This window comes from Anopheles maculipalpis, chromosome 2RL, assembly GCF_943734695.1.
Source record: "Anopheles maculipalpis chromosome 2RL, idAnoMacuDA_375_x, whole genome shotgun sequence".
NCBI lineage: Eukaryota > Metazoa > Arthropoda > Insecta > Diptera > Culicidae > Anopheles > Anopheles maculipalpis.
Window position 1 is genome coordinate 8,948,333 of NC_064871.1, and position 13,190 is coordinate 8,961,522.

Consider the following 13,190-nt stretch of genomic DNA (forward strand, 5'->3'; position numbering starts at 1 on the left):
AAGTCACCTTATACAGCCGGACGTGTGCGCATATACACATTTAACACGCTTGTTTGTTTTCCTAAAAATGCAACCGATTTGTGTGCAATCCGAGGCCCTATTTCTCTCCTTCCCTATTGCTTTGTTTGTTCGATTTTTAAGGTTCTATTTAGGTGTGCGACACTTTTTGTGTAGAGCTCTGTGGACGCATCTACACAATATCAATGCGCGCAGAGCAAAAAAAAAGAATGAGAGATGGGAAATGCAAGTCACGTGTTTGGTAGAACGATATCCTGATGCAGAAGATGACGCCAGTGTGTCGATTGGATTATAGCAGCAACAACGAAAAAAAGTCAACACTCTGTATCGTATTAGCAGAGATGCATCCTTCGTCCATTGATCGAAATCAAAGCTAAATAAAATTGCGCCTCTCAGTTGGACGGAAAATTGGATCCATTTTCATTTCGCTCGCCGATTTCTAAACATCAGATTATTTGATTTTCGGACTGGATATTGACTACAATTTTGAATGGAAAATCCGACGCTTTTCATCACATCAAACATCAACAGCGCATCATGTGATGCGGGGAAACTTCTTTAATTACAAATCATGATCGACGGGACCCCACTCCCTGACAAAGAACGCCATTACAAACCTCGACCAGCATATCCCAAGGTTATCGAGAGCACACACCAAACCCCCCTGCAGTGGGACCACTTATTGCGCATCCAAAAAATCACTTCCCAACACACCAACCAGCCTGGATGGATCACTGGAAAAATCGGATTTTTCATCACCCGCTGCTGCCGTGTGTTTTTCAGCAGCAACAGTAGAGTCGAGCCGTGTTCTCATCTGCTAACGCTCACGGTGTGTGTGTGTTTGTGTGCGTAAATTAACTCTCCCATCAAACACACACACACACGCAGGGAGCCCCGTTTTGCTCTCTGATTATCAGTGCTCTGTTTTGCTAGTCCAAGAAAATGTGAAAAGAAAAACCCCTTAAATGAACAACCGTGGAAAATATGGTACTCTCACGCTTCTCATCATTCTCACCATTTTTCGCACGCTTGTGGCCGCATAGCGATTCTTGGGGAGCGGTGTGAGGCTGATAATGGTTGGAGAGACGGCAAAAAAAAAACCTAACAAGGACAACGGCAGGAACCGTGAGATTGTACGTACGTCAAAAAGGGCAACATTCTAGAACTTCGGACGACTGACAGGACACGACGGTGTCCTGACACTACCGCAGATACTTCGAGCGAGACTCTTCTCCTCCATTAATGTAAAGACAAGTGGGTGAATTTCCATATTCTGCTCTACGTATGTATAAGTATATGCATGTTGATGGACCTACTATACTTTGTGCTGTTGTTAACCTTGCGTCACCCATAGCTATAATGGGAAAAGACGAGGTCCACAGAGACTTTACGACGCTGTCATTATTTTTTCCGTTGTTATCGTTATCTACGCGACCAAGCCCTTTCCTATCTTGGGTGTCGCTTTAGAATCCCAATACGCAAGTGTTTTGGAGGGTGTGTGGCATCATTTCATAAAGCCACTATTCAACAGACACCTTCCATATCGTGTGACATGCCTTGTTGCGTCTTACAGTGTTTAAATGGTAATAAAAAATTCATTTATCTTGTTGTTGAATTGTTGTGCCTCTCCAACAGTACGAAAAAAGTGCAGTTTTGTAGAATGAAATATGGCACCCTCGAAGCAAACAAAAAAGGGGACACAGGTTGAGTCTACAAAAATACAAATTTCGGTATCAAATTGCTCCCATCTCTTCATACGCTTCCTGCTCTATCGCACTTTCCCATCGGCTTCCTCTACTACCGTCGATTTTAATATTCATCTAAGCTACTCTGTATCATTTATTGTGACAGTTTTTTTTTCGTATCTGCTCTCCTTCAGGTTCTCTCTCACATGCAAAACAAAATGTGGCTGTTTGAACTCCCTCTTTCACCCTTTTACTAGCAGTTTTTAAAAAATCTCAAAAAAAATTTTTTTTGGTTCATTTTTTTCACTCCACACAGGACCTAATAGTGAGCGGGCAAAGGATAACGGTAACACAACGACATTCTTGTGGTTTTCTCGTTGACCGCGACAACGTTCGGTCTCGACTGCAATTTGATCGCGACACACCATCACCGCGATCGCTCGTCGTTCGCAAAGGGAAAAAGGATACTTTATTAGGGCAATAAGCATTTACATGGGAGCATACGGCGAAACGACACTGAAGTGTGTGTAATTGAATACTCGAAACACATCTCGATGGTTTTTACCTGTTCTTTTTCTTTCTTTCTTTTTGTGTCCTTTGCTCGGTACTCTGAGCCAGCCTGGCTCTGATAATCTGCTCTAATTCTGTATCAAAATATGTCGTATCCTCCATTTTAATCGTTTGGCCGTTAAACTAAGCTCACGATGTACGAGTTATTTTCTATTAAACAGGTTCATTCTAGCTCCTCTGCATGGATGGTTCTGGAGATCCTTTATGCTCGTGTTGAGAATTCACCTCATCTCTGGGTTCTTTCACTCTATTACTGGATTCTCCGATGGCAGCATTTTTGAGAGGTCGATTCCTCCCCACGAGTTTCTTCGCACCCCATAAACTGGTTCCGGCATTCCATCTCAACACAGATTTTCTTGCGTCCCTGGTTTCACGTGCGTTTATTCGCATGTTGTCGAGACTTATGCCGAACCATTATGCGATGAATGCACGTCTTTACCGTATAGGTAGCGGCGACTCCAAGATTTGTAGCTGTAGCTCCTCTGGTCATGTGTGGAGTTTGATGCGACTAGACCCGGACTCTTAGCAGTCGTTCGGGCATCAGGAAGATCCCCGGCAGTGCCGATGCGCGATATCCTGGGACAGAAGGACTACGAAGTTGCGCGGATTCTGTTTGATAACCTAACAGGTGTATAAAAAACCTTACAAGGGTATTGTGGCTATCGGCTCCATGCGTTTTGCAGGCGTCAGGGCCGCCAGCGACAACATTTGATCTCTGAACCAATTGAATTAGGTTTGGACGAAGTGAAGTTGTGACTGGTGGCTTTACTGTTGGCCGAATGCGTGAGTTAGATGCTAATGTAGCTTCACAAAGTTGTAGTGGTTTATGCACTCGTCGGACTTTCGGACAAATGCTGGCAACGATATGAAGTGTCGAACACCACAAAGTATCCGCAACAAAGGGGGTTTTCTTGGCAGCCAGGGGGATACTGGGATGCTCCAAAAGACGGGCTAACCCCTTAGCGGAAATTGAGAAGACAACTTCAGAACCATACCTTCAGAACAACATCCACAACCGAGCTCACCTGAGATAAGGTGCACTTAAATTGATGGAGAAGGAAGGAATTGATGGACCCTCCAAATAGGATATAAGTTGAATGAGTTGTAAAGCTAGATATAAGATTAGATTTTAAGAAATTCGATGTGGCCTTCATTACGAAATTTTACAAAAAGTATTCAAGGAGCATAAAACTCTTCACATGACTCTCACTTAGTCCAGCACCACCATTGAAATGCCAATTCTTGCCGATATACCACGGATATCACCATTAATAGTACTTGTTGCCGATTAACTTCGCAATAAAATAATCCAATAATTTCATTTACAACCAAACACAGTACGTTCCCACCATCTAGCATTCCCATTGGACCACCGTCTAAGCGCGCAGAGACCCGTCTATTTGTTTTTGTTTTTGGCAACCGCGTGTAACATTTTCGCTCATTCTCTCGCCAGAGTATTCGGGAGAATCCAACGACATCCCTGTGCCCGTGCTTATGCCCTTTTGGGTATCAACCACGATAAGGGCTGATGACACTTGGGAGCTGTTTTTGTTGTGAAACAAAAGCAACAACGAAGAGCGCGGTGGTTTCGTGGGTGCGCGCAGTCGCAGACATGTTCCGTCTCGTATTTCACAAACTTCGAAGCGGGCGGGGAGGCTCTCGCTCACGCAACGTCTTTTTTTCGGGGTGCTTGCAATTGTGTAAAGCGGGTGACCAAGGTTCTTCTTCTTTGGCTTTCTTTTAAGGGCTGTAGTTTGTGTAGTAGGGAGGGTTGGGTGGGATGTTCCCGTCTTCAAGGGGTGATATGCTACACTAACACACCTACAGCGAGTGCGAGAAGAAGTAGACGGTCATCCGACAACAACAACAACGCAACAGAAACGATTTTACAAGACGAAAAGAGAGTTTACATCGCCAAACCCCTCCAATCCGCTATCCCTCCCCCCTCCCCCCCCCCCTCGCAACCCCTTTTTCCCTGTTCACCTCCTAAGTGAGGCTGTGTTTGTGTCGGTTAGCTTACAAGTAAGTGCTGATGATGGCAATGATGATGATATCATCAACCCGCCACTCTCAAGCTGATTGAGAGACTCTGACTCTCTCTCTCTCACTCTCTTGCTCCATAACTCGTCCGCAAATGCAACCATCCCCTCCTCACCCGCCCGTTGCCACCTTTAATAGAAAGGTACACGCGTACATGTGTCCACACCACCCGGGACCACCCCACTTTTCCCAGCCCATCATCACAAAGCAAGCTCAATCTCTTTATGTTATGCTTGTTTGGGTGTATCGAGCATACCATTCTCTCTCTCTCCTACACACACAAACACAAGCTCTCGTTTGGCTCTCTCAGTTCGCGATTTTGTTATAAAAATTGATCCGAAACGAAAACGCGTCGAGTTGCGAGTTGCAGAAAACACGATGTAACCGACCCAACCACCACTCGACGACTACACTAAACTCCACCTCCCTCCCTCCGGTGGCCAACCAAAGGGGGAGGGGGGGGGGGGGGGGTTGAGAGCACCACTAAACGCACCTGGTGAACATGTGTGCGTGTGTGTGTGTGTGAGTATGCGGGGTGGATTTTCTTCTGTTTGCGTAGCTATTGAGCGTGCGGTGGCGCTTGGCGCTTTCGTATGTGTTTTTTTGTTTGCAAAGAGCGAAATTTTCACCCCGCCACACACCGTTTCGTGTTTGGTGGAATTGATTTCGTTGCGACTTCGACACGCATATATACACACACACACACACACACACACACACACACACACACACACACACACACACCATTATTTCATCTTTTATGCGGATAATTTATTTATTGGCTTGCGTCTTTTATTCACCTTTCATAGATGCTGTTAATTTATTGACTGTGGAAATAATAGCAGACGAGTAGAAGCGTGCAAGATTTAGCTCATTTTTCTTGTCATACAACATATTTTTAATTAGAAAATAAATTAAATTTAGACTTAAAAGCACACAACACCATTAAATTAGCATAATTAATCGATAATAATTATTGCATGCCTAGGGAAACCCTTTTATCCCAACTTTGATTTGCATATGTTCACACTCGCTACATCCAACACAATAGAGGCACCACACAAACACACACCCAAACGCACGCGCGTCTCATTTTCACCCTGTCAGTGAGTGAGGTGTTATGTATGTGTCCGCACAAGGCATCGGCAGAGAGCATCGATTAATAAATCGCTTTTCCATATAGCCGTGTTGCATAAAATAACGCAACTACTAATCCCTTTTTTTGCGTTGAACACATGAAGGACACCCTTGGTGGTGAGCAAAATTACCCCACCATCACACACACACACGCGCGCGAGCCTGTAGATATAATATCAGAACCAGTTCTTTGCGGGGACACGCCACCGATTTGGGCATTATAATGCGGTGTGACTTGTGTGTTTGCACCTGGACATCTCGCTTCAGAGGACGCTTTTTTGGTTCGGTAGTACCAAATCGTCCTTTTCTGCCCATGCTGAGCTGCATAAGAGACTGCAGAAAAGGGACTTTGCTGGCTTTTGCCTCCTTTTGCCGAGATCGATCAAAAGGAAACTCTCCAAGCGACATAATGGATTGTTTGTGTGTGTGTTTGAGTACTTCAAGAAAGGCACACGAAGAAGGCCACTTAATTCCATAGCACCTTCCCGGGGGGTGTCGGTTTTGGTTGTGTTCTTGTTAAAATTAGTTTAATGACCATAGGCATGGGCGGTCGGGTCTGCCTAGTGTCGGCAGAGAATCTCCACCATTAAGGGTCGATCGATTACACCCGCCGGACTGGTTCATCAGTTTCAGGTTTTCGTCGGCTTCGCTGGGCTCTCTCTCTCTCTCTCTCTCTCTCTCTCTCCTTCCCTTTCTCTTCTTCTCTCTGTATTGCCGCAAACAAACTCGGTGGCTTTTTATCACTTAGCGCCACCATTTAACAGGCGGTACCACCACCACCAATTACTACCAATAAAAAAAAAGGTTGCCTTCATTGAATTTCATATCGATTATTTACACACGCCGTGTTTGTGTGTTCTGCCAACCGGGGGCAACCTACAATAATAACACGAAAGAATGTCTTTCAAATTTAACCGCTGTTTTGGCCATTGGCGAGTTCTACATTTTATTTGACGCCCAACCAAAAACTGCCCTTAAAACATCGAGGCGAGAGTCGCTTCCTTCGCTTTGGCGCGAGATCGAAATGTGTGTGAGTGTGCGGCCCCTGCCGTCTAGGGGAATTCCCCTTTTTTTCGTCTCAGCTGTTCTGCAGGCGCACGGAATGCAACGGCCCTCTTACTAATCGAAACGCAGCATATGTGCGCGCGTGTGATGCATTTTCCATCATTCCCGTTTTTCCCCTATCCGTGTGCGTTTCCCTTGGTGCGTTTTATTTTTTTCTTTCTTTCGTCCTCCCCTCTGTTGTGCCATGCCATTTCGGCATTCATAGACGCACAACCTCGATTTCTGCTTCCACTCTTCGGCTTTATGTTTTATCCCTGCGACCGGTTCTGCAGCTCACACACATACCCGGGCTAGACTAGGCCGCCCTATTGCCGCTCTAGACGAACCTTCCTGAAGGTGCTAGCAGCGGTGTTCCAAGAGACCGGGGGAAAAAAAAAGTTGGGAACGGTTTCTTCACAATCCAACTCAACACACCGAGAGGCATGAACGCAGTTTTAAAACACATCCACAAAACCCCCTATTTTAAGACAGCATGTGTTCCTCGGGAACTCTTCGCTGGGTTGCCTGGGTTTTGAGACACAGCAGAAGAACACACACACACATCCAGGTACGTAGGCAATCGAAAGAAAGTGTGTCCCCGGATACGGACCAGGGAACGCTACGGTCGAGAAGGGAGCAAAGGTAACGACAACTAATTGAGCCTCGACCTTTAAGCATTTGGCGTTCGATGCGCTTGCGAGAACTCCGTACCAAAGGGAAATGAGTGAAAAAGACACATTTTCTTAGCACTACCAAGAACACGGCCCAAGAACTACGATCGACGGAGACAGATGGGTTGTGCTTTTAGTCTGTTATTATCCACCCGTTCTCATTCCCTTCTCTCGAGGGAAGGAGATAGAGATCACACACACTTCCGCGTTCCTTTCTACCCCGAACGTTCAATTCCGGCGGAAGGAAGCTCCGGATGGATCAAAATCGATTGACTGATGATCGGGCGATCTCCGCGTTTACAGCAGCTGATTGCTACTTCCTGTAAGGGCAGGGAAGAGGAAGGAACAGTCAATCGAATCGACCAACAATCAGGGCCATAATTTTTTTTTCGGGGAGGTGCTGTTTTGAGTTGTAATGAGCGCAAATGAATTGTTGATTACGGCAAACTCGGTTAATGCTGCTGGAGTTAGAGAGTTAGTAATCGCTCCATGGCGGTGTGTGCTTTTGTGTTTGCCGAAATGAGAGAGTGAGAGAATTAATGCTTTACAGCATCCTGTGCAGCAGAGCTATCTGATGGTAGAGAGAGTGTGTACAGTCGAGTCTCCAGTGTAGAGTCAACATTAGGCTGGGATGTTATTGCTCGGTTTGGTCGTACGATTAAAGTCAAAACTGTTTAATTTTGGACGTGCAACCATAACTGTCATCCTACTTCATCTGTCAAATTCCATTCAAAAATTCTAATAATCGTACTTAGCTGGCAAATCAACATATCAATGTGAACTTACTCACTCCGGTTGGGACCTCTGAGAGGCTTAATTCGCCACTGACGACTGAGTAATAACACTAGTCTTAGACAGAGTTGTTCAAGAAGGATAATTCCTTTATTTTGGTTTGAGGAAACCCAATTATAGAGGCAATAATGGCCGGATTTCCAATCCCATCCGGTAACGTAGCCCCTGTAGTGAGGAGTTACTATCCTACTATCACCAAGTCTCGTAAGCTATTAGTAGACCAATATGTCCTATCCTACCTACCAGATACCAGGACTCCAGTAAGTAATTCGATGACCGGCGTGATCAAGCATTCATTTGGTGGTTTCACAACGCATCTCTTTCCTCTTTCGTTGACAAGATGTTTTAGGATACCGCACAAGAACCCAGCTTCCTGAGCCTCCCTATCGCTACTTCGTGAATTTGTACATAACCGGCAACTATGGCCACAGGTCCTCCCTAAATATAAAATTGTAAACAAGACGCTAATGACTAAATCTCGCTGATTACTTCGATCCGGATTTTATCTTTTGTTTTTGAAGGCAGAAATGCCAACCAAAGATTGATTCTTGTAAAAAAAATAATTAGATTCGCTTGAATTGTTGGCTTCTCACAGGGGTCTTCCAGCTGTTTGTTCTCTTGTCGGAAGCCTTCCCAACATTGCTAAGGACTTGTAATTTGGATGGATTTCACTACTGCACTCGTGCTGCACATCAAACTTCTTCTTCGGTACTACAACTTTCAGAGGTCTTTTTCGAATTTCTAGCTTCATTCACGACCTGATGGTCTGTTCTGTAGGCGAATGAAGTTCTGGGCGGGATTCAACAGACCCAAAAGATATTGGCTAAATATTGTTGTGTTTCAACTGAAGTCATCAGGGACGCCAGGTTATTGAGACTTGTATTGTGTTAAGTAAATTAATACATACGAGAGAAAAATTCGCAATTGCTTCCAGACATTCTTCGAATGCTTTCGCCACTATTCAGCAAGCATAATTAAATAGGTCAATAAATGCCACAGTTACGTAAGAGTCACCGGCGCTTTCACACACGGGAGGCACTGCTGTACCAGCTTTGCTAAATAACTCCAAATCAAAACCTACCTTTGATGCTGCAGCTCCTGCTGTATGTTTATCACTCCCATTGCGTCTACCGTTGCCATTCTCTGCTGCCGATGACTGCGAGGACGATACGGTAGTGCCGCCAGCAGCGGAATTGTTGCTACCACCGTTGCTTGTCACTGTAGCTTTCGACCCTTTCGTTCCAGCTCCGGACACGGACGATGCTGCTGTGTGTTGCTGCTGCTGCTCTTTGCGCTGGGCGAACGTGGAAAGCTTCTCGCTCGTTCGCATGGAAACCGTTGCTGACGGGACGGTCGAGGCAGGCGACGTTGACGTTCCCACTGTGCCGCCGCTGCTGGTACCAACGGTAGCAGCTGATGCGTTATTGCTAGCTCCTTGCTGCTGTGCCTGCGGGCCGTTGTTCTCCTGATTGTCCTCATCGCTCAACGTGAGCCCGGCTGGCGACAGGACCGAGACGCGCTTCTTGTTCACCAAACGCGACGGTTTGCCGGGAAACTTGGACTTTCCCATGGTCGTCGGACTTGTCGGCTGCGGGCTGGTGGGCGACGGCTGCGTTCGGGCGCGTATTTGCTGCACATTCCTGTCCGCTGCCACCACCGCCGGGGGCGGACGACCGTGGGTTTGCCGTGCTGCTGCAATGTGGTGGTGGCGGAACCGGGTGCGTTTTTGCGTGTATTGACTTGTTATGGCCAAAAAAAACACTCCGAAAGCAACTCCGAGTTGTGTGATGAAGCTTGGATTAACTACTTTTACGCACCCTGCTGCACGGTACGCACTCGGTTGTGCATATGTTGAACACTCTCACACACACAGCTACTAGGGGACAAACACATACGCACAATCAATAATAACACGTATATGCACGATCGCACCGATCAACAACGGCACAAAGATGACACGGTTTTATTTTTAATACGACAGGCAATAGCAGCAACATTTAGCGCAATGGCACATGGCTGACGAGAAACGATTAACCCTTCGCGCGAGAGAGAGAGAGAACACGTACACACACACACACGCACGGCCAACTCTATCTCGCACCTCTTTCGCTTTAGCTCACACGCACGACATCAACACACACATACACATTTATATTTATATCCACACAAATGCACACTGCTGCACGCACGCACAACACCGCCGTCGTCGTGTTTCCAATTTCTGCGCTCACTATTTTGGTCGTGCTGAACAATAAATATACATATTCCTTATCTACGCCAGATTATGTGACGACCGGAATGACACAAAATAAAAAAGGTTGGCGCTGGGTGGCTCGCTGCGCTGCTTTGTGTACACTTTTGGAAAAATTAGATTCTACGCTCTTCTGCTCTCTGGCGCAGCTGCTGCTCTCTGGCGCAGCTGCTGCTCGCTCGCTCTCTTTCTTGCTCTTTTGCTTTCTGGCTCCTTCCATCAAACACTACCAATGCACATACACACACGCTCCTTTTTTTCACTATTTCAAGCATATGCGCACACATACATGCACGCACACATGCACCGCTTACGTACACACGCACACACACTGGGATTACAACACTGGATTTCGCTGCTGGCGCTGCTGCTGCTAATATGCTCAGCTGCTGCTTTTACTCCCGGTTGTTGTTTTTCTTTTCCTTCCTTTTTTGACAGATTTGCACCGTGCACGCAGGCACACACACATACACACACACTCGCCTTTTCTCTATTTTTTCTCCCTTCACGAAAAAAACAGCAACGAATAGAACAATAGATTGGACACGCACGCACGCACACACACAGAAATATCTTTATCCCCGCGGCGATTTGTACGGATTGCTGATGCTGCCCGCTGCTGCTGGTTGCCGCATCGTTCACGTCGTACGTGGGTGTTTTGATAGCACACTTTCTTCCACCGCAATCAAACCGCGAAACACAACACGCACACACACACGCACACACACACGCTCACATTGACCGTGATTGGAATAGTTGTGTAGGGTGGTTGCTTTTATTTTGGCTGCTTTCCTGCAAACCCTTTCACGCCTCACTCTTGCGGCTGCTTTCAGTTGGCACTGGCTGCTGCCGATGCTACGTACTCTCTTGCCGTGACTTGTTTGACTTGTGCGGCTGAAAACGCGCAAATAGCCTGCGACACAGGCGAGCGAGCGACTCTCTGCTGCTGCGATGAGCTTTTTTCTCCGCTCAGTTGTCAAGCTGACATTTGTATGACAGCGGGAATGGCCGACAGCTTGGGTCATCGGATGGTTTTGCCGGATGCAATATTGAACTGATTTTTTTCAACGGGATAGTTATTTTTGATAATCATATTCAAATGGAAGCACAAATTGGCATTGAATTTCTGAGTAATATGAATGAACGGTAAGGCTTTTAATTGCTTTTGAGCTATTAGATTGATTTGCATCGTCATAAATACTCTATGCAAAAATGCGATACCATTTTTGCAAATATTTTTTGGAAAAAATTTGTTTTTCGATAATATTTATTTTTACAGGAAACTATAAAATTTAGATATATTTTCATGTTGTATAATTTAATTTTTATTTGTTGAAACCGTGTACGAAAGCTCCCTTGCCTCTGTTTTCTTCGCCTCTATACACCTTGTGTTAGTTGGGAAAAGCTTTTATTTGACATTTCACCACGGTGGAATAAAATACTTTGTTTACGTTTTGAAGGAAAAGAAAACTTTCTGTGTGAAATTGCAAATTTTGTGCATTTTCTCCTGTGTTAACTAATCACTGTGATCCGTTGTGATAAAAAATATTTCCCTTGTTTGTAAGTTACACATAAGGTGAAAAGCGTGTTTACTTCATATGGACACCTTATGAAAGAAGATCGAATCCTCGATGACCTCACCGATTTCTAACGGTACCATCTTTTCATCATTCCAGCAAAAACGTCTCCATCTGCAATATGGATGCGCTGAGCGTAATTGAAAAGCGAATCGACAACCTTAACCAACTGCTCGGTCCACTGCCAACTGATGAGAGCCAGGCGGAAAATTTAACCGACGCCATCCTGTCCGCCTCATCGTTCCTCCCATCAGCCAGCACCGGTCATCTTGCCGATGGTGCCGCACGGGGCGCTATCCTGGAAACGTTCAAGCGCAAGGACGAGCTGGAAGCTTACCTCGATCCGGCCTACCTGGAGGAAAAGCAGGACATCAAAGCGAAGGAAATGTACATCAACACGATAGCGAATGATCTGGCCGGTACGTTCGAAACGTTGCAAAAAATCAAATCGCTGGAACCAACGCTGGGGGCGGAATATTTTCGCAATCTGCCCGACGTTAGTGAGCAGCTGAAAACTATGAGCGCGGCGGCAGGCGAACAGAAGCAGGCAAACGAACTGCTCGAGGAAAGTCTCGTCATAGCGATGCAACGGTACAGTGAGATACAGAGCGGGATAAAGGATTCGCTTAAAGCCATGACCGATCGTTTGGATCAGCTGGAGGAACGGTTAGTGCAGAAGAAAAAGCAGGATAAAGATATTTAAGTACGGTGTGCGGCTACATAAAATGGGGCACATAAAGAGGTGGTAAATTTTACACTTAACATTCGATTCGATTTTTTGCGCTGATTGTAATAAAACTATAAACGATCGCTTAATATATTATCCTAAATGAACAGTATACACAATTTAATTCTTCTAACATATTGTGATAAAGTAGTAGAGTTGAGCAGAATAAACCTCATCCACATTCTTGGAATGGTAGAGGTGACAATGGAACCGGTCTTCACACGACAGGACCGGGATTCAAATCCCATCTGGTCCGTACATCAGTAGTGTGAGTAATTGATTATCCAACTACGCGGTAGCTTTAAGTCTAGTGACCAATTATATATCCGGCATGATCTAGTAGGCTAGGTCGATAAGCCTCAAGAAAAGAGAGAGAGAAAGGGAATCCGCAAAAACTTGTTTATTTTTAAATGGTTTTATTGATGATCATTTAATAGTTCATTTTCTTCAGTCGTGGTTTTGAAATGTAGTACGTTAATCTGTAGTTTTTTCCCGTTTTGAATTTGACTCCAAACATTTGATCTTGATCTGATCTCGATTGCTCGTGAGAGTCGTAGAAAGGGTTAACAACAAGTAACATTTAACCCTTAATAGCACTCACAGCGTAGAGCAACACTTTGGCGAATGATAATATGCAAGATGCAGGATAATACTTTTCCGTTTTGTATGATTCAAATG

The 13,190-nt window shown here is 45.4% G+C and overlaps 3 protein-coding genes across 3 annotated transcripts in view; 2 read left to right on the forward strand and 1 right to left on the reverse strand.

Annotated features, from left to right (window-relative positions):
- The window catches only part of LOC126559631 (histone-lysine N-methyltransferase trithorax), a 113,307-nt gene extending 103,641 nt beyond the window's left edge, over window positions 1-9,666 (reverse strand). Inside the window, exon 1 of the mRNA XM_050215801.1 lies at window positions 9,039-9,666. Within this exon, the coding sequence (XP_050071758.1) occupies window positions 9,039-9,527 (489 nt within the window). The 5' untranslated portion in view covers window positions 9,528-9,666. The remainder of the gene's footprint in view (window positions 1-9,038) is intronic.
- LOC126558677 (cleavage and polyadenylation specificity factor subunit 4) overlaps window positions 1-13,190 on the forward strand; it is a 500,167-nt gene that overhangs the window by 109,537 nt on the left and 377,440 nt on the right. The gene's annotated exons all lie outside the window — the stretch shown is intronic.
- LOC126559147 (uncharacterized) lies at window positions 11,880-12,492 on the forward strand. The gene has a single exon (XM_050215261.1). It carries the CDS (start codon window positions 11,907-11,909, stop codon window positions 12,486-12,488), a length of 582 nt encoding a protein of 193 aa, XP_050071218.1. The 5' UTR covers window positions 11,880-11,906; the 3' UTR covers window positions 12,489-12,492.